The sequence below is a fragment of the Ascidia mentula genome, chromosome 4 (genome assembly GCF_947561715.1).
Source record: "Ascidia mentula chromosome 4, kaAscMent1.1, whole genome shotgun sequence".
Lineage (NCBI taxonomy): Eukaryota > Metazoa > Chordata > Ascidiacea > Phlebobranchia > Ascidiidae > Ascidia > Ascidia mentula.
Genome location: NC_138569.1, coordinates 1,461,146 through 1,483,516, shown reverse-complemented (window position 1 = coordinate 1,483,516; position 22,371 = coordinate 1,461,146). Strand labels below are relative to the sequence as shown.

At 33.8% G+C, this 22,371-nt stretch overlaps 2 protein-coding genes across 2 annotated transcripts; both read right to left on the bottom strand.

The window, feature by feature from the left end:
* Window positions 1–827: 827 nt before the first annotated feature.
* On the bottom strand, window positions 828–19,789 carry LOC145899872 (uncharacterized). Its single transcript, XM_082988803.1, has 11 exons — window positions 19,519–19,789; window positions 18,538–18,657; window positions 18,322–18,389; window positions 17,920–18,038; window positions 16,778–16,972; window positions 15,780–15,922; window positions 15,206–15,335; window positions 1,815–1,919; window positions 1,689–1,753; window positions 1,112–1,292; window positions 828–1,027 (listed from the first exon to the last, which is right to left on the bottom strand). Exons 1-11 carry the CDS (start codon window positions 19,585–19,587, stop codon window positions 828–830), a joined length of 1,395 nt encoding a protein of 464 aa, XP_082844929.1. The 5' UTR covers window positions 19,588–19,789.
* LOC145899696 (uncharacterized) lies at window positions 3,116–4,385 on the bottom strand. Its single transcript, XM_082988591.1, has 3 exons — window positions 4,290–4,385; window positions 3,949–4,078; window positions 3,116–3,483 (listed from the first exon to the last, which is right to left on the bottom strand). The coding sequence occupies exons 1-3, from the start codon at window positions 4,383–4,385 to the stop codon at window positions 3,116–3,118; spliced, it is 594 nt and encodes a 197-aa protein (XP_082844717.1).
* Window positions 19,790–22,371: the final 2,582 nt, after the last annotated feature.

The window sequence follows — 22,371 nt, the reverse complement described above, 5'->3', positions numbered from 1 at the left end:
GGCTGAATTTCATCACAGAACATTCAAAAAACTATGTTTGTGCAACATACAAAGTTCAAATCGTCCAAAAAAGGTTTAAATGGCTCTTTGTAATGAATCACTTAATTACCGCCTATTCTCCTATTGCTTACTATAGGTTGGCGATAGAAAAATCCTTGCAATAGAAACTCAACGCAACGAAGATCACATTCATTTATAAATGTTAGAAACACACAGTGATGGACATTAAGTGAAACGTTATGAAACACGAATAGAGAACAAACAGTGGTCACAGTTTTCTTACAACATTGTAAATTTACACAGGAAGTTGAACACAAAGCCATTTGAAGTCAACCTTCCTGTAATACTCAATACCCTGGCAAACAAAAGGAAGGTGTTCTATTAAGTCAGGTAAAACATTAACCCCAGCAATACAAGGAAGTAAATGGAACCGTACTTGATTGGTTGAACTTATCAGGTATTTGCACTGGGCGACTTTAAGTTTTCGAATCAGCTTCAAAATCAAAGAGAAACTAAAAGTTGCAGATGTTTAACAAGAACACCGCAATGTAATAACTTGTACCAATCGTTTTACCGGGAAAGTTATCATAATGTTGGCCAACCTTAAGTTTAAATAAATTTAAACCAAATAAAATACATTCACATTCTTTTCGAAATGATGGATGATCGTATGTAATACAAAATACTTTTACAACAACGGTGCACTGTAATAATCACAATGTTGACCAACCTTAAGTTCAAAACAACTTAAACCAAATACAAGCTTCAAATACATAGTAGTGGTCAGTACATTCACATTCTCTCTCAAGTCTATAGTTAAAGTGCTTTTAACTGGAAACAAATGTTTCATATGCTGATGCACTTTGGTTTGCAGTTGTGTTTTGACAAGTTGCCACATTCTGATACTCAGGTGTGTTTTCATATGTGGGTGTATTAGGTTGTGGAGGTGTGTTTTCATACACATGTGTGTCTAAATAAACAGGTGCTCCCAGTGAAACCTTTGCAGGTGTTCCTTTCATTTTGTTACCTGCAAGTTAACAACATTAATATGAAACAAAACTTTGGGTTTAATAATTTAACATCATGAACCATGTTACAATTTCACACTTACCTATTGATCTTTTGAAACAAAATACTGCAAGTATTATTGCAAGAATCACAACAACAACAGCGGCAACAGATATTCCAATAATCATTCCCAGTTGGCTGGTAGTGATTGCAGGCACAGTTATTGTAATCGAGCTTGTTCCAATTGCATTTGTGACATGCAAAGTGTAGGTTCCGGCTGGCTTCTACAGATAAATAACCAAACTAGGATAACAAAGAACTCACTGTGCAATTTTTGTTACATTACTTTTAACATGCAGCAATAAAACTATATTTAAAATAATATTGCCACAAATGCAAAATATTTTGCTTTGACACCTGACTAATGCCCATAGAGATCAATGGTTTCTTTTAATGGAATATATTCTAAATTGCATTTTTATCAAATTTTCCAACATCTATTATTTAAGTCAACCTTATGGGCACATTTTCGCACCAAAAAAGTATTGGTAACCGGCCTCAACTAAAGTAAACCAACCATTATGGGATTTAAGGTAAACGTTCATTTAATATTATACTACCTTTAATGCAACTTACAAGAACAAATAAATGATTCCCTACTGTTTAACAACATAATTTACCTCAATTTGATATGTGTAAACTGGTGGAGTACTAGACAACCATGCAAGTGTTTCATTTCCACCTCCTAAAAAAGTATATTTATAAATCAAATGTTAAGATATGGCAAGTATTCAAGCATTACAAACCTGGTGACATTAAAACAGATGCAAAAGGTGGAGGATTTGAATACACAATAATATTACATGGTTGGTTTGGTTGGCAGTTCACATTGCCAACAGTGTATGGTTGGTCTATAAAATTAATTAACTTGTAAAGAAAACATTAGCACAATTACAAAATATATATATACAATTATCATTTGAAATAGTGTAAACAAATGTTAATTGACACATGATTTATCAATTGCCTAATTGTAATCATTAGCATTGTGCTAAGTGGTCAATCATTCATTGGCTTTAATGCACATATAGTAAAAAATGATTTATTGAGGAAAAATCTGCAACTTGTACCAAAAGAGTTTCTAGCTTTTTCTGATTGTAAAGCAAGTAATGGTATTTTCACAAATATTAATATTATACATGTTAGGTGACATCCTCATGTGTCATTTCATGTTTTCAGATTTATAGAACTGAAAATAAACACTAAAACAGAAGAAAAATCATCCTAATACATTATTAGTTGCTATGTCCTGAGTGTTGTGAACAGTAATTGCTACACAAGGTAAAGGTTTAAATGTAAAAGTTTTTTATGGGAAAAAAAGATAAAGAAACAGTTGCAGTAATTTTAGAAAAAAACTGTTCCACGATGAAATGTCTAATGTTATGCTTGGAATACAGAAGTAGGTTCCAAAAAATATGAACTTGTGTTTGGAATAGAACTAATGCAACCAATAGAAACCTCCACAAAACACCCAGGTATTAACAGGTTAAGCAAGACATAAAACACAAAACAAATTATTTAATGATAATTAATTCATTCACCAGATACCATACACTAGCACAGTTATCCATCAACACAAACAAAGGCGTAGTTAATCTTATACAGAACAATTTGGGTTAGTTAAGATTTCTACTGAATGCTACATTTTGCAATAGTTTCCAAAACAAATTATTCACGCAACATGTCAAAAAACATTCTGTTTTTAAGAGAAATATGGAAACATGCAGATTTGAATGGACAAACTATTTCAAATTATCACCACACGCAAACTTTCTATAGTGCAAACTTACACTGAACATCAATGTTAATCCTTGTTTGGAAACTTCCAAACACATCAGAAGACTTGCATATATATGTACCAGTGTCATTTGGTGTAACAGTTTTTAACAAAATGCTATCATTATTAACATCTATCTCAACATCAATCCCATCTTTTGTCCATTTAAAGATTGTACCAAGATAACTTTGGTAATCAACAGTACATTTAAATTTAACAGCATTGCTTTCATTGAGAAGCTTTGTTGTATTGTTGTCAACTGTTTCGCCATTAACTGTTATCTTTGGTTGTCCTGAATAAGAATGTTTTAAAGGAAAAATGTCTACATACAAAAACAAACTTTAAAACTAACTTACTCAATGTTGGAACTGAAACAATTGAAATGGTTGTACTGGTTAAAATTCCAATGCCATTAGTGGCTTCACAAGTTGCATTTGTTGAATTACTAAATACTCTGCTTATGTTGCATGAATCGTTGCGTTCATTCAAGTTATCATATGACCAAACACATTGGGATTGGGGGTTTGAATCCACAGAGCAATTTAAGCTAATACTGGTGTTTTGCAAAATAATATATTGGTTTTCAGTTTGTTGAAATAAACCCTGTGCAGTGATGTGGATTGAAATTGATGGTGGATCTGAACAAAAAGAGGCGATGCTATTTTTGCTTATTTTCATTGCAAGCACCTGACAAATATCAAGTAGATTGGTAATATGTTCACCAACAACAAATTTTAATTGTTTTAAAACAATAGGATTGCTTTGTTGTGCTTTAGCATTACAATAGCAATGTCACTGCCACTTTTATGATCGTTTTTCTGCATAGCACACCAAATGTCACAAATGCTTCCATATTATATGGTTTTTGTTTATCATGATATGCACATATTTTTTTGGGACATACCTGCCTGTGGAAGAAAAATATCTTTGTTGTCATAGATTGTAAATTAGCACCTCTGCAAGTTTATGCTACTTTACTGTATATTCCCAATTATTACAGTCAAAAAAAGCTTGGCAAATTGCAAATGATATCAAAGAAATTTTTGCATAATAAACAACAGCAACATATACTTCAAACAGTGAATGCAAACAAAAATACCTACAAGAAACATTAACTTTTTGTATGGAAGACCATCCTTCTGATGGGTTGAGATCAGTGTAGTTTGTAACAGCCTGACATCTATATTCATCTCCATTCATGACTTTAGTGAGAACAACTTCATAAGGTTTGTTCTGGTCAAATAGTAAAACAGTTCATTAGAAAACCAATCTTTATTACCCTAAAGTTTTACTAAATTTAAATTACCACCAAACACATAATGTACATCCAAAACCAAAGTTCATACAATATAACAGTCTAACTAGCTTATAACTAGCCTAAACACTTTTTGGAAGTCTATATGCTTCACACTTCACACTAATGTTAATTGACACTACAACATACCATGACAAATTTTACGTCATCATGTATGACGTAACAAAATTTACAAGAGTTTTGCCCTCCATACGCGTTGCGACGGCCAACGAACTTCAATGGCATACTTCGTAAGGTACCACGTCCACAAAACCAAAATGTTATTTTGTGGAAATTGACCACGTCTGACAAGTAACCTGCATTGCGTCGTGTGACTGTTGAACGCCTTAAATAAACACGCCAAAGTAGCCCGCAGGTACTACGAGCAAAAACCTAACGAACAACATGTACTCTTATATTGCCAGGATCCTAGAGCAAAAACCACAGATCCAATTGAGACCATTGTGGCATCCTCAGAAACTATGTCCGGGTCCACACTCACGCTTTGCGCTGGCGGATTATTTGTTTGTTTCATTATACGCCGGCGTGCGGGCGTACGCTTGGGACATTGAAACAAACAAAGAATCCGCTGGCGCAAAGCTTGAGTGTGGACCCGGCCTAACCCTCTACTTTACAATAAAGCCAATGTTAAAAGATTTACTGCGCCAGTGCGACACCAGCTGGTGCAAACATAACAACGATTTACACAACATTGTGACGTCACAAACAAATTAGAAATCGTTTCAAGATTTAAATCAAGGCAGACGAAGTAACTTCAATTTCAAGGTGAAGTTGCAGGGACGTGTTTGACACGTGTGCAAAATAGGACACTCCGTTTTATCTGACTTAAACTAATGAAAAATAAATTGAAAACATATCGACCATGCGACCTTTTAATTAGAATACAAACAAATGACGAACATGACACATACCTTATATCACAACATGTAAGCGCTCAATGCAGCGACGAGATCCATGCTTTGTTTGTGTATCTTTTTCTTCTCCCCTTGTCCATCTTGGCTTAAGGCCAATGCGGAATTTATAACATTTTTGAAATTGACAAAATATGTGATACTTTTTAATAAGCCCGAATCTGACCCGAGAAGCCAGACATAGGCCCAATACTCTTCACCATTTTGAACAAAAATGCATCATCTTGTATCGAATAAATAGGGTATACGTCAGAGGGGCCAAAGTACGGCCAGCATTATGATTTTGTGCGGTCTGCGACATAAATGCGACAAAACGGCAGACCTTTATATAAGTTAGGTTTCCCGGTTTGGTCACAGCAAAAACCCATGCGCTGATTAAACATATTAACATATTACATTATATAACATCCAAATGCCGTGAATAACGATTCCAAACTTTCTATGCGCACAAAATTGTCAATTTATTTAGTCTTTATGAACCGGAATGTTACAGAGAATATTATTAAATTCGTTTGTACAACATGATAAGGGTCGAACGTTCCAGTAGACTGAAATATATTTTGTGCAGTTCGTACAATACTCAAGGTTTAGCCTTATGTAGCGTTTGGTTGCATGAAACTACGCTGCATACACACAAAATTGGACTTCTATATGCGTAGCAGAATTATTGAGGCACGCGCTAATAAAATTCTTAAATGCGGCTCACACTCATTGGGCACCACTGGTACATGCAATTCTTCTACCATTGTATTCATAGACAATGTTTTGAATTTAGGAAACAAAAATGAAAAAAGGATAACAAACGTCTACTTATCGGACAATTGTCATTCGCACTTATCGGCACCGTGCTTGTCATTCGCACAACATATTTTCAAATCCGCACCAGTTCGGATGGTTCCACATGTTGGAAAGTACTGACCTTGCCTATGTTTCTATGAGCAACGGCGTCCGGCATTGAAGAAGTTAAAAATGTTACCAAAATTAAGCCAAAAATAATCACCAAAATCGTCCTTCTGTGTTTACGGTTTCATTCCGTCTTCGATATTTGCAAGCAATTGAACATTGCCGCAAATGAGGCACGTAGATAATTCAAAAAATTCCAATTTCGTTTCTAGATTATAAGGTAGGCCTGCTCCTGTTAATAATGTTGGTCTCGTCACATTTTCAAGTGTAGACTCCGCTACTTGCTACTAAATGTGTCTAACAATGTCATGTTTTGAATGTGGTTGAAGAAACAATTTAACTGGAATAATATACGGGACTTGAGTGAATTTCAAATATTTCGCAGTTTTTGTGACCAAAGTATCACTCTCGACTGCCTGAACACGTCAATTCTTGTCACGAATATTAACTAGGATGTAGTTAAGTGGGAAGGTGCAATCTGATATCCCACAGTGCTTTAGTATAGGAAACATTAACAACTTGCAATATGATCAGGGCATATAATGATTACATTCTGCCTTAATTTCTATGCACATCTAAATTAACCAATCATGCGTGTAGATGTATCACCATAACAACGTCCAATTACATGCAAAAAAGAATTGAGCATGGTCTAAATTGCAAAGGAAACTCTTAATTATGAATAACTTCAGTGATCAGTGATTGCACATCTTTCAACACATCATATACATACACGCGCATACACGTAATATTTAAAGTCGGGCAAGGCAATAAGAAACTCACTATGTGCTCACCTTATTGACATTATATTTGGAAAAAGACAATAACACATGAGGAAAAAGACAGTACATTTTGACCGATAACAACCTTCATTCAAAAGATTGCTTCGCTGTTTAACTTCATGGCCTGACATGTGAGCTGAAAGTTTTGGTGATCAATAAACCTCCGGATTGTTTTCCACAACCGAACACAGTTTTTCCTGGCCAGGTAACGAATCCCATTTAAGGCTTTTATGTATAATTTTAGCGCCATCTATCGCCAGAATGTAATTGGGAAAGTACCTAAAGTAAATTTATTTTGTTGTTTAAGTCTAGTTTTTTTTGAGAAGGGAAACAACAATTTGTTGAAAACAACAACACTCAAATATGATTGCATTTTTTCACCGCACAGGTCTCTGATGTGATTTTGTTTTATTGAAAAGCCGTGTTTCCAATTCGAATATCCTACACCACTTCACTCAGTGCCAAAATATACTGTAAAACATATATAAATCCTGCCAACAGCCACGAATAGGAATTTACGCTCTATACAATTGAGAAACCAGTGGTTTCAAATATATTTAGGGGTGCGTGTATTTTACACGGGCCAGATATCTTGTTCTCCGCAAGAGGGCGATAAAGATTGTATTTAGTTCTGGAGACCGTTCATGACCAGCTTCCAAGCAGGCTATTTTTGGGTTTAGAGTTTTTTGCTCTGAGAAACAAAACGATCAATAAACGTAAGGTTTGCATATGATGACAAGATTTTATTTTTTGGGTTTTTTTTTTCGTCTGATTCAAAATGGCAAGAAGCAAGTCACAAATGTAATCTCCTGGTTTAATTCTGGGGGAAAAAACGGTTCTAATGGGAAAAAAAGTGTTCAGATGCTTAAGATTTGGGACTAGAAATTTGTCTACGTGACTGATATAACTCTGTCGCAATTGTGCGGTGACAAATATGATAACCCTAAAGTCTAATAGTCCTAACAAAGAAAGTGAAAGTTGACGATTGTTTGAACACACATATCCACCCTAGTACGCAAACACGATATTACGAGGGTTTGTTTGCACTACCATTGCACACAACACCTCATCCCTTACACCATTGCAAATAACACTAAAGGTTATGTACGACCTTTTTCTGTAAGTATGCAGTATATGTGACATTATGATGTCAAGCAACTGATTAAAAGTACTTTTTCTCAGGATCACTAACTTGAATGATGAAATTTGCATTATCTGTTTAGGTGTGGCTTGTTTTTCGGAAATAATCATTTATCAACAAACTTCGGTGAAAATGTATGTGCTCCATATTTCTGAACTTATTGTGCAATAAGATAAAGCCGTGGCACCCATGCACTCCTTGTAACTTTATATAATTACTTCCTGGTTGGCTTTAACATCGAGACATATCTTGGGTTCACCAGCGCACAGTAACCTATCGAACTATACGGTGACAAAGTATTAGTTACATCAGTGCGACGCAATGAAAAGCTGCGTTATAACAATGATTCAAACTTAGCTTAGTGGTCACTGTCCTTAAATCACATGTAGGAATTTATAAAACGACAACTAAGATATTTATGGTTGAAGACACGCCTCGTTTTCTTACAAACAGAAAGTATTTTCACTCTATATTGTGTCTTGTCCCAAAAGTAAGGCCATTTATTTCATAATGCGGTCGGATGAATTTCATCACAAAACATTCAAAAAACTATGTTTGTGCAACTTCCTTAGGTCTTGTTAAGTGTTCTCGTTAAACTTATTACATCGGTTATTCGTGAGTAAAGAAGGTGGTAGATAGAGAAGAGAGCAAAACACACATTTCGCATATTAGCTTTCCTGCCAACACGGAAGTTCTGTAAAGGAAAGGAGTCTTGCCTGTAAACCGCCTTCCGCGTATTCGTCACCGAACATGTTGTTTCACGTAAAAACCCCTACAATATATTGATCACCTTAGTTTGATCACAAAAGTAAGTGATGCACAATTTCACGGAATTAAAGCCAAAGCCGTCAAATCAACCAATTTATAGGGTGTAAACGGCAGAACTTTTGTACATACAAAGTTCAAATCGTCCAAAAAAGGTTTAATTGGCTCTTTGTAATGAATCACTTAATTACCGCCTATTCTCCTATTGCTTACTATAGGTTGGCGGTAGAAAAATCCTTGCAATAGAAACTCAACGCAACGAAGATCACATTCATTTATAAAATATTAGAAACACACAGTGATGGACATTAAGTGAAAACGTTATGAAACACGAATAGAGAACAAACAGTGGTCACAGTTCTTACAGCATTGTAAATTTACACCGGGAAGTTGAACACAAAGTCATTTAAAATCAACTTTCCTGTAATACTCAATACCCTGGCAAACAAAAGGATTAAGTCAGAATAAAACATTACCCAGCAATACAAGGGAGTAAATGGAGGTGTACTTGATTGCTTGAACTAATCAGGTATTTGCACTGGGCGACTTTACGTTGTCGAATCGGCTTCAAAACCAATAAGAAACTTAAAGTTACAGAAGAACACCGCACTGTAATAACATGTACCAGCGGTTTTACCAGGAAAGTTATCATAATGTTGGCCAACCTTAAGTTTAAATAAATTTAAACCAAATAAAATACATTCGCATTCTGTCTCGAAATCATAGATGAATGTAATACAAAATACTTTTACAACAACAGTGCACTGTAATAATTTTTATCACAATGTTGACTAACCTTAAGTTTAAATCAACTTAAACCAAATACATGTTTCAAATACATAGTAGTGGTCAGTACAATCGCATTCTTTCTAAAATAAGTAGTTAAAGTGCTTTTAACTGGAACCAAATGTTTCATATGCTGATGCACTTTGGTTTGCAGTTGTGGTTTGATAAGTTGCCACATTCTGATACTCAGGTGTGTTTTCATATGTGGGTGTATTAGGTTGTGGAGGTGTGTTTTCATACACATGTGTGTCTAAATAAGCAGGTGCTCCCAGTGAACCCTTTGTAGGTGTTCCTTTCATTTTGTTACCTGCAAGATAACAACATTAATATGAAACAAACCTTTGGGTTTAATAACCCAACATTCTAAAACATGTTACAATTTCACACTTACCTGTTGATCTTTTGAAACAAAATACGGCAAGTATTATTGCAAGAATCGCAACAACAGCAGCTGCAACAGATATTCCAATAATCATTCCCAGTTGGCTGGTAGTGATTGCAGATACTGTTATTGTAATCGAGCTTGTTCCAATTGAATTTGTAACATGCAAAGTGTAGGTTCCTGCAGGCTTCTACAGTAAAATAACCAAACTAGGATTACAAAGAACTCACTGTGCATAGTTTGTTACATTACTTTCAACATACAGCAATGAAACTATATTATTTTAAATTTATTTTGGGATATATGTTAAATTATCACATTTTCCTGCATCTATTATTTAAGTCAAACTTACGGGCACATTTTGTATTAAAAAGTATCAGTAACTGGCCTCAACTAAAGTAAACCAACCATTGTTGGATTAAAGGTAATCGTTTGTTTAATGTTATACTACCTTTAATGCAACTTACAAGAACAAATAAATGATTCCCTACTGTTTAACAACATAATATACCTTAATTTGATATGTGTAAACCGGTGGAGTACTTATCAACCATGCAAGTGTTTCATTTCCACCTCCTAAAAATATATATTTATAAATCAAATGTTAAGATATGGCAAGTATTCAAGCATTACAAACCTGGTGACATTAAAACAGATGCATTAGGTGGAGGATTTGAATACACAGTAATATCACATGGTTGGCTTGGTTGGCAGTTCACATTGCCGACAGTGTATGGTTGGTCTATGAAAATATATTAACTTGCAAAGCCAACATTAGCACAATTACAAAAACTATACAATTATCATTTCAAATAGTGTAAACCAAATTTAAATTGACACATGATTTATAAAATGTCTAATTGTAATCATTAGCGTTGTGCAAAGTGGTCAATCATTCATTGGCTTTAATGCACATATAGCACAAATTGTTTAATGAGGAAAAAAAGATAAAGAAACAGTTGCAGTAATTTTTGCAAAAGACCCGTTCCACTATGAAATGTCTACAGTTATGCTTGGAATACAGAAGTAGGATGCTAAAATATGAACTTGTGATTGGAATAGAACTAACGCAACCAATAGAAACCTTCTCAAAACACCCAGTTATTAACAGGTTAAGCAAGACATATAACACAAAACAAATTATTTAATGATAATTAATTCATTCACCAGATACCATACACTAGCACAGTTAAGGTAATCCATTAATACAAACAAAGGTGTAGCTAATCTTATACAGAACAATTTGGGTTAGTTAAGATTTCTACTGAATGCTACATTTTGCAATAGTTTCCAAAACAAATTATTTACCCAACATGTCACACAACACTATGGTTTTAAGAAAAAAATACGAAAACATGCAGAGTTAAATAGACAAACTATTTCAAATTATCACCACATGCTTTCTATGGTGCAAACTTACACTGAACATCAATGTTAATCGTTGTTTGGAAACTCCCAAACACATCAGAAGACTTGCATAAATATGTACCAGTGTCATTTGGTGTAACATTTTTTGGCAAAATGCTATCATTATTAACATCTATCTCAACATCAATCCCATCTTTTGTCCATTTAAAGATCGTACCAAGATAACTTTGGTAGTCAACAGTACATTAAAATTTAACAGCATTGCTTTCATTGAGAAGCTTTGTTGTGTTGTTATCAACTGTTTCACCATTAACTGTTATCTTTGGTTGTCCTAGAAGAAAACTTTTAACAAGAAAAAGTCCAATATTAAAAAGCTTAAAAACTTACTTACTCATTGTTGGAACTGACACAATCGAAATAGTTTTGTTTGCAGATTTATCAATGCCATTAGTGGCTTCACAAGTTGCATTTGTTGAGTTAATAAATTTTCTGCTTATGTTGCATGAATTGTTTCTTTCATTCAAGTTATCATATGACCAAACACATATAGGTCGGGGATTTGAATCCACAGAGCAAATTAAGCTTATACTGGTGTTTTGCAGAATAATATACTGATTCTCAATGTGTTGAAATGAGCCCTGTGCAGTGATGTAGTGAACTGTGGGTGGATCTAAATGTAACAAACATAATAGGTCAAAGATAAAAAATTCAGTAAAATATCTCGTAACCATCTTCATATTCAAAAGCACATAACTTCATTTTAAATATAGTGAACTTCAACTGAATTATTTTTTTTTATGACAAAACCTATCCCATATATCCACTTACACCGACATTTCAATTATGAAGAAATCAAACAAAAAATTGTTTTTAACTAACACACTAAAACTAACACACAGCTCTTGTTTATCAACTCATTAGGAATGTCACTTTTCAGACGTTAACAAAATTTTCCTTTATAGATTGACTATAACTCTGCAAAAGATAGTGGAATTCCTAATGCATAGCATTAGTTTACAATGCAATGAAATTAGCCTTAAATATTTATTATTTTTTTGATTGGAATCCAAAATCATCGAATGTGGTCTAGATGAAAAAAAATTTAGTTGAAATATGACTTAAAAATAATCATTCATAGTATTCAACATGACCCAATGAACAGTTTTTAAAACCAATTACACCTACAATATGTTGAATACACCTAATCTAAAAAGAGACCTGTGAAATGAACCATCCTAGTACGCCATTTGACAAGCAGCATTTGTTGATTGAATATCTAGGCTACATAAACTGTTGCTTTCATTTAAGTTATTATAACACAAAACACATGTGGATTAAGAATTTGACCCTAAAATGCAATTTAAGTGCAATTTATTAGTAGAATATTGCAAAATAATGAACTGGTTTTGAGTTGGTTTAAACACACCATGTACAGTGATGTTGGAAATTCAATGTGAATCATCATGCAACTGACATTACTTTTAGTTTTTAATTATAAACATTTACAAACAAAATACAAAAGTTTTGACATAATCATCCCCTGCAAATAAACATTCATCCTGGAGCAACATTTTACACAATTTGCTCATAAAATTAAAGTAATGATTTAACAAGAGCTCGCTTATTTGTCACTGTATTGGAAACTGGCATTTGAAGGAAAACATGGATGAAGTATCCCAATGTTCAACATTACTGTTTTACCATACTGTTTAAATGCAGAAAAGAAAAGTAATTTGACACTGAGCACTTATTGATGGAACTGATGTTGACAATTCCTAATTAATTTGCTATGATGTAAGTGCAGTGAACCTTTCCAATATCATCTTACACAAAATTATGAAAATCACCGGAAATGTTTTACAAGAGCTGGGCCTTACTTCAATGTCTAATTTAATGTAGGGTTTCCCAAACTTTTTGGCTGACCCCATTTTGTGAATATGTTTTTTTCTTGGACCCCCTTCTTACTTCACATCATTTTGCAACATAATCAGCGTTGAAAATACTACAGGCAACAGTAATGATAAGTGTGAATTCTTGTACCATAGATGTTTTCAAAAGTAACAAAAAAATTTGTAAACAATTTTAAAATTGAAAGATACAAGGATAGTATAAGAACCATTCAACCTGTTTTTTTAGGTGTAGTTACGGACCTCTGTGTAGTCCTTGCAGACCCCGGTTTAAGAACCCCTGATTCAATGGACTGAAAACTTTACTTTTACACTTCATTGTAATTTTTTAGACTTTTCCGACTATTTTTTACTACATGGGGCTGCGACTATACCTTTAAATGCAAATATAAAATCCATGCCACTACCTGTGCCAACTTACACTAGACATCAACATAAACCGTGGACTAAAACGTTCCAAATTAATCTGAGGACTGACAAACATATGACCCAGTGCCATTCTGAGAAAAAATTTTCAACATAGAAATTATTTGTGTCACATCACAAACAACATCTTTCATCTACTAAAATGTTGTGTTCATATACCTTAATTAAGATATAACCCACACTGCATATATGTTTGGCAGCATTATTTGATTTTGGTTTTGTGTTAAACAGTGTCTGCTTGTATATTTGCTTGTATTTGTGGCACGCCTGTTTACTAAAACATGGTAAAATTGCTAAAATGCATAGAAAACCACCAATGCCCTTGTGGTTAGAACTGAAACAATGTTTGAAATGTTTGAAACAGCCTTTTTCTTCGGTGCCATTGGTTGTTTCACAGCCAGCATTGGTGAATTAGTAGTAATATTATTTGACACCACATTACATTATTTAATATTTTTTAACAACATGTGGATACTGGATTTGGATCAACATTAGAAGACAAATTTAAACCGACATTTTGTAAAACAATTTGTTGGTCATTCTCGTTTAAATCATGCCATTTACAGTGGATTGTAAATATATGGTGCATCTAGAACAAAAGTTTCAAAATTTTTTTTAATCTTAATTTAAAATAGTTGTCATCACAAAATCCTTTTGTTTGTAGTTTAAGGCAAACTTCACATCATCTGAGCTGAACTTATGCATAGTTAGTAGATATCCAAATGTGTCCAATTAAAGGTTAAATCTAACAAACAATTAGGTGAAAAAAACATGTCTATACCGTGCAGGTACATTTGCAGAGAGAGAGAATCAGCACTTGAAATAACCAAAGGGGTTATAAAAGAATAAGTGTAACTTTACATGCCCCACATTCACATCAACTTATATTGTACATTAATATACACAGTTGCTTTATCAAAACCAAGACCATCCAAAGAAGTGCATCAACATGCATCCAAATCACTTCCTCTTACACAGTTCAAAGTGTACAATTTATTGTAACTAATACATTTTTCCTTTTTATCCATGAAAATGTGTATTTATATAATTCTGACACCAACATTGTATATCAAGTACAGGAAATTGTTTTGGTTTAGCTTAACAGTCTGATTTATTTCAGCATTTATGTCATTTACTTGTATCTGTATGTTATGAAGGGTTGGAATCAACCATGCACAAAAAACTATGCTAGTTCGTTTTGCAGGATTACATGCTAATTTTTATCCAACCTCTGAAATATCCAGAATTGAGTTATATTGCATTTAACCAGCATGTGTTATTTTGTTAAACTATTAAACAACGTATTACCTTACATATTAGTGTTACAAGCTTGCAACAGATTACTACAGAACTGTGAACCATTAATATATTCATACACAACAAGCACATTCATTGCACCTATTCTTGTAAATGCAAATGCACATAATGGATAATACAATCTTATGGACACAACTAATTGGAATATACTTGCCTTATGCACCACTAATTGTTATTTCATTTGAGATTCTTACTGGTTAAATAAATCACAAAAACAAACTACTTGAACTAATTTAGAAGTGTTAATTTTAGTTTGCTTGGAAGTTTTGACAAGTGTCATGTCATGGGGATTTTAGCGATACATACTGGCTTAAAAAACACAAAACTTATCAGATACAATCTTATAACTTTACTTACAAGTCACATCCAGTGTTTGTGGTTGTGACCATCCTTTGTTTGTTCTTACTTGAGTGTACTTTGAAACAACTTGACATCGAACTGTAGCTCCGTTTAGCGCACGGGTAAGATTAAGCATGTACACTTCATTCTAAAAATAGTTTTTGCACAAATTTCCAAGCTATATAACTTCTACCATTTTATTTAAATATATCAATAACTTCGTTAATAAAAGTGTTACTGTTTAACTTCACAATTTGGCAGCAACAATTCACACGAGCAGAAAATAAATACAGTGAACATATGCATCCACACACAAGTGGTGGTGTTATTTGATTGTTAACATCCAGTTTATCGCCTTGAAAACACAGCTGGTCTGAACAAAACTGCATTGCTTATATTCATATCTCAAAATTGCCAAAAAAAAGAAACCTCTACAAAGCCAAGGAAAACAGTTTCAATCAGTCAATACAATATATATCGATGTCATTAGTATTACTTTATACTAAATTTGCAAATATTTTTATAAATAAACTTATTTGCCTAATAATATAAGCTTGTCCATTAACAAATACAGTCGACATATGCTACATACAACGCCATGTTGTGTTCTTTGATTGTTAACATCCACGTTATAGCCAGTGACAGGGGGTTGGATTGTTTTGCTTGAAACACATGTGATCTTCACAAAACTCCTATCTCTTCCAGTAAAACTTCCATTAAGCACTGCAGTTGGTTCTACAAAAAGGCAAGAAACAAATTGTAACGGAAGATGGTGTTAATTTTGAGTCTACTGTCACATGATTTCATTTATCGGATCACAAGCTTATTAATTTTTTTCTTGTAAGGTGGCATATTAATAGGGTATGTAGTAAAAATTTTGCCACCAAACCAGATTTACATCAACATAAATCCACACAGTTTATAAAATAAATTCTTTAACATATTTTCCTAATACAGTGAAATATGCTTGCCAAATTTGTCTGTGTGAACAAGTACACACTGATTTCAAAAGGTACAGTGATGTAAATCTGTTTTGTCACCAAGTTCGTGTAAAAGTGGCCCACGGTGTATTGGGCTTGGTTGTAATTGACCTAGCTATGCTAAAGGTTGCATACCCCTGCTACATTACAAGGCACAACAAAATGTAAGTTTTGATCAGGGTTAAAAAAAAACAGTTGAAGCACAAAAAGCTTAAGTCATTAAAAAATGTAGTATGGTGTACTTTGTTTAAACTACTTTGAACAGAAAATTGTTTTTGATTATTTAGATTGTTTTTCAATGTGTATTTTTACTATTTGACTCATATCTAACTGCTTCATCGATAAATAAAAGAATTACAACTGCCAGCATACAGATGCAAAGAAATGTTTCGAAACAGATGATGAACTAAGGTTGTCCGATACTGCTGTTTTTACCAAAAGTTTAGTATAAACTTGTTTAGATTGCTTGTCTAAGTATTGCATAAGTCAAACAAAATTTAAGGTTTTCTATTAATATTTTTGGGGGTATTTTTGAAAACTTTGAAACAACACATTGTTTACAAACAGTTTGAAAAAAGGTTAGTTTGTTCAACAAACTTAATCCAGTCACCTGCCCAGCATTCTAAACCCTGGGATCCACTCCAAACTGCATTATTTTGACAGACTGTGTCGTTTGTGCTCGCAGGAGTTGAGTTGGTGTAAAACAACTCCTCATTAGCATTACAACGAAATTTACCATTATCTTTGTAGTGGTAGCTGGCCGCATCAATAGCTGGTCCAAATCCTGTGGTATTACTGGGGCATTCTGTTAACATGCAAATAAAACTACATCAGTTTCAAACTAGGGTTCAATGAAAACAATTGTATGACACCAATTTTTATGTTGGTTCTAATTTGTTGCACTTTCTGACCTAAAAAATGGCCTGTTCAGTCCTATGCACTGAAAATTTTATAGCTCTGGCATTTATTTTCAAGATCATAGGCTATGTATTTTTCACATTATTTGCAGCAAATATAAAAAAAACACCTTTACTAACATCATTTAGGGCAACTTTTGTTGTCAAAATAACTTATGTTCAGTCACTTCTGAGCAACAATATGGCAAATGTTAAACCTTTAATTTTGTTTAAATTAACACATATTTTTTTATCAAGTTGTGCAGAAAAACATTTTGACAGTTCAAAATTTTTAAAGGTCGCACCAAGTATTTAATTTAAAGTTTTTTTCACAAAAAAGTTAAACATTTAAAAAATCTTCTGAAATTAATTTATAATGCCTCTAATGTTACATATACCAATGCAAAGACACATGTTTTAATTACTGATAATTTAAAAGAATTATGCAAACATAATTTTATGTGACAAATACAGCAGAAATAAGTGTTTTGTAATGCAGGAAGTTCAAACCCTACTTAAAAAAGTGTCAGACATCTATGTACAATATAATTTGAGATAAAAAGCATAAAAATATGCAAAGCAACATAGAATAATTTTCAATGACAGGACCTGCTTTAAATCAAATGTGAAAGTCAGCATTTAGTGTTCACAGCGATAAAGCTCCATACGGCAGCATGTTAAATTTTTTATTTTTGCTTTTTGAGTGTGAATGCAAGTTTGCAAAACATTACTTGCTGATTGTTGGGAATATTTGAAAAAAAACATTTTTGAACCCATATAACCTCTTTGTAATGATGACTGCATTTACTTTTTGCAGTTTTTGCACATTGTTTTACAAAATTTTGTTGAAACTTACTCTTGATACTAAAGTTTGAAGTGAAGGTATTCCCAGCAGCTGTCCATTGAAGAAGATGATAATCCAATTGTACATTGGGAAAAGAAAATTCTAGTTTCCCAGGTGACACAACAGTACAACTGCAAGTGTATGTAAAGAATTTTACAACAAGCAATTAAGTTTACAAATAGGAACATCACCTGTTTTATTTTATTACAAATATTGCAATATTACAATAAGTTACACTTTCTATTCCATAACACTGTATAAGTGACCACAAATGTCAAAGCAAAGTTTACTGCCTATAGTAGATCACAATCTAAGCTTATATCCAGTAGACAAGAACAAAAAATGTTTTGCAATGATTTAGCTTTATCAATTATGGTAGATAGTCTATCAAAACAAATATATACCAAAACATACGTTCTGGAAATGTTCTTCAAATTGTTGTCATAACATTTCCCTGGATTCTGTGAATATCCACCAATAATCTAAAGCATAAAAGAAAAATAGAAAAAGTACTCCACTAGTGTTGAACAAAATACACTTGTTAAGCAAATACAGTTTAGTCCTCCCTAATAAGTTTGTTCAAAGCCCCAACCCCACTGCCCTAATATACAGCAAAATTTAGATGCTTACATTGGTAGTACTGCGTAAGTTGAAATACAAAACTGCTCCTGTGATAGAAGTGTATGCAGTGACATTCACGTTAGCTCCAACTGCTTGATTGGGTTGAGGCAAAATTGTAATGTTTGTCTGCTGTCCTATCAAGTAGAAAAATGTTAGCAAACCAATGCAATTAAAAAAAAATCTTCAAAAAAAGAAAATTAATATTTAATAGTGTTGACTTACAGTAAAATGCAGGTAATGTGGACTTAAATTGCAAAAAAATACTATGCAATTACTATAAATTAAACAAAAAGGTAATTAACCTGACAAAACTTTACTTTTACATAAAAGATGATTTATGACCTGTTTTCCCACATATCCCTTTAAACAGGGCATTAAATAACCATTGTATAAGACCAACAAAAACACTGAAATTATTTGAGGACCTATAAGGGTATTAAATCAAAAAAATCCTCTTTTTCAAGTTATTTGCAAAAATACCTGTGCACAATGTTTTGCTTGATTGGCCAAAACAATCCTATGCCTGATTATAGAGGTATATGAGGCCTCTTAAGCAACATTTTATCAACTATTGTAGAAAAGAGTTGGAACTTAAACGCAAATAAGTGGAACAAAAACGCAAATAAGTGGGCAGATAAACGATTCATCTTTTCTTCACAAATACAGCCTGAATTATGATCTCCATTTTCACACCCACCAGCAAGTAACTACCTGATTGAAATTGCCAAAAACCTACGAAAACTGCCCCCCAAACACCCTAAAATTCACCATGACAACAGCACATGCATATGTGCTCATTCAACGGTAAAATTGACTCCTATGCATCACTGGTTTAAAACTTATATTCATAGAAGTACTAATATGCATCCTTTAAACTAATCTAGTTTACGCCTAAAATAAGGAAAAAAACTGTGATAAATAAAAAATAACCAACCCAAGTCAACCTATTATAACTACAATGATATGGAACTGTGATTCAAAAAAACTTACCACAGGTAATGTGCTGCATCGGCAGAAGTAGAACAAGTACCCAATACATTTGTGTGTAACAAAATCCATTTTTTTCCAACATGACAAAGTTTTAAATATAAAATCAGCAATTGGTTATCAGGATTTATACCCACTGGAAATTTACAATTTCTGAAAACACACATAACATATCTTTTAAAGATCTTATGGTGTCCAAATTTGTGATTGTATCATGTTTAATCATGCTAAATACATTATACATAATAGCTACAAAATAAGTCTGATTTGTCAATCAGCAATACATGCACCACAAAAAAATATAGGACAGAGTAGGAAACACATATATCTGAAAAATATATCCAGGAGACGTGCATGTTTTTACTACGTTATGCAGAAAACTGGGGTTTTTGTGTGCTTATATGTCAGTGGCTGACAGAACTTATAACTAAGGTGCCATGGTTTAAGATGCAAGTGTTTGATATAATATATATTTTTTTTTATCTCACGTCCTTTAAAACACCTGGACACGCCTATGCGGACAACCCTCTTTAAAGTTTTTATATAGTACTATGCTCCTAAATTAGTCATTTATTGGCAAAAGTCATACGATTATACAATCATCAAATATCATTTCACACTGTTAGCCGAAGTCATACGACAAAAGGACTATGAAATACAATTTCAAAACACCAATGCAGTGTAGTTTTAGTGTTGATGTTTGAACATTAATAAACATCGCTAACGTTTGTTAACTCACATTGTATGAATTGCATTGATTGCTTGTAATTTGCCACATTGGTGGGGAATTTCCATAAAGTGTTCAAGCAAAGGCAAATATTTTGTAGGGGGGCGAAATTTTTGGGGGAAATTTTGTAAATCAAGGTTAATTGTGGTCAAGCAGCACAAAATTTGAATCCCGCCTGGTAGTGCAAAATATTGTTTTTGGCACCAATTGTAACATGGTGGTTTATCTGATAATCTTCTATAAGTTGCAAATGGTAAAAAATGGAGGATCGACAAAAATTTACTTACCTTCACTGAAGCAACCAGATAAGAGAACAAATGCAACTTGAAGTAATAGTTTCACGATCATGGTAAAACAAAATCTTTTACACAACAAGTATCTCAGCAACCCCGGAACCTGAAGCTGCACAAAAATGTTAAATGAACTGAGCACTATTCCAAGAATAATGTTATCGGCTCTAATGCAACTGTGTTAAGAAGATAATGAAATATCGGGTCTGGTGTACTTTTAGCACCACACCTAATATCTCAGCTATCCCTAGCACTACAAACCTTAAACTTCACACGAATGTTAAATGACACCTTACGAGTTACCATGTCAAAAATGACGTCATCACCTATGACGTAACGAAATTTACCAGACTTCGAAGTTTTCCTCTATATTCGCGCTACGCCCGTCAACGAACTGCAATAGCATACTCCGTAAGGTACAACACCCACAAAACAAAAGGGTTGTTTGATGAAAATTTAAAAGTGTCACAAGTAACCTGCATTGCGTCGTGTGACTATTACTGATTTATTAAATGCCTTCTTAAGCAAACACGCCAAAGTAAACCGTAGTTATTACGAAAAAACACAACAAACAACATGTACTCTTTTCACCACGGCAAATTGTCAGGATCATATAGCAAAAACCACTGGTCCAATAGAGTCCATTGTGGCACCATCAGGAAGGTAGGATATAACCCTCTACTTTACACCAAAGTTAAGTTTAAAGATATATTTCGATTGTGCGACATCTAGTGTCGTTTAGAACAAGGACGATTTACGAAACATTGTGACGTCACACGCAAACTACTAAACTTGCATCGATCGAAAGACATGTCCTTTGTTGCAAAGCGTAGCAAATTCTAGCTTGCAGCAGCCTTTACTTTTGAGTTGGGACCCCATCAAAGACCCCCACCCAATTCGCTCGTATACACGCAAAAAGGCCGAAACCGACCATTTGTACTTTTAGCACCACATATTCGATGGGTCGTAGCGTCCAAAGTAGGGACCCCATAGGGTCGGTTGATGCATTGTGTGGAAGGTCTAATCCTTCTCCCTTACCATCCACCGAAATTTAAGTACCCACTGTGTTTGTGCGACACCTAGTTTCGCCTAAAACGAGAACGATATATCAAACATTGTTTATTTTTATCCAACATTGTTTCGCTGTTTACATTGTTTATCAACCCCACCTAATACGCTCGTGATCAAGATGGGGTCTAACATAAAATTACGAATGAACTTATACTTCTGTGATTCAACTTTTAGATGCATCCCCTGTAACATTTTTGTGTTTTTTTTTAACTAAGTTACGTGCCGCCTTTGTTTGTGACGGAGGATAAAACCTTTTTTTTTAGAAATACTCATATGCGTTCTAAAGGTTGCTACGAATGGCACCTTTTTTAAATGAAAGGAATATTGCTTCAATTGACCATCTTAAAACGGTAGATAATATAGATCCACCCCATAGCTAATTCGTCATGTGTGGGCCTCACATAAGCTTATGAAACATAGAAATTTGTGCTAAGTAAACGTTTGATGTTAACAAACAAATATTTGAGTTTAAATACTGCACTAAATTGTGCATAATTTGTACCGTCTACATTCGCACATGTTTCTTTGTTCCAAACTTATATTGAGAATCACAAATGCTGACCCAGCTGTGAGGTGGTTCTTTAGCATTCACTTCTTAAACCCGAATACCCATAATTTCTATGAGCAGTAGCAATTAAGATATCAACCTCAATTAAGACATTTTCTCATTTACCTGTTGTTATTTTGTATGTTGCCATTCTGTTGCCGAGCCGAGGTGGTGGAGCGGGTGTTTGTAACCCAACCCTAGGTTTTTTCAACCCCAACCCT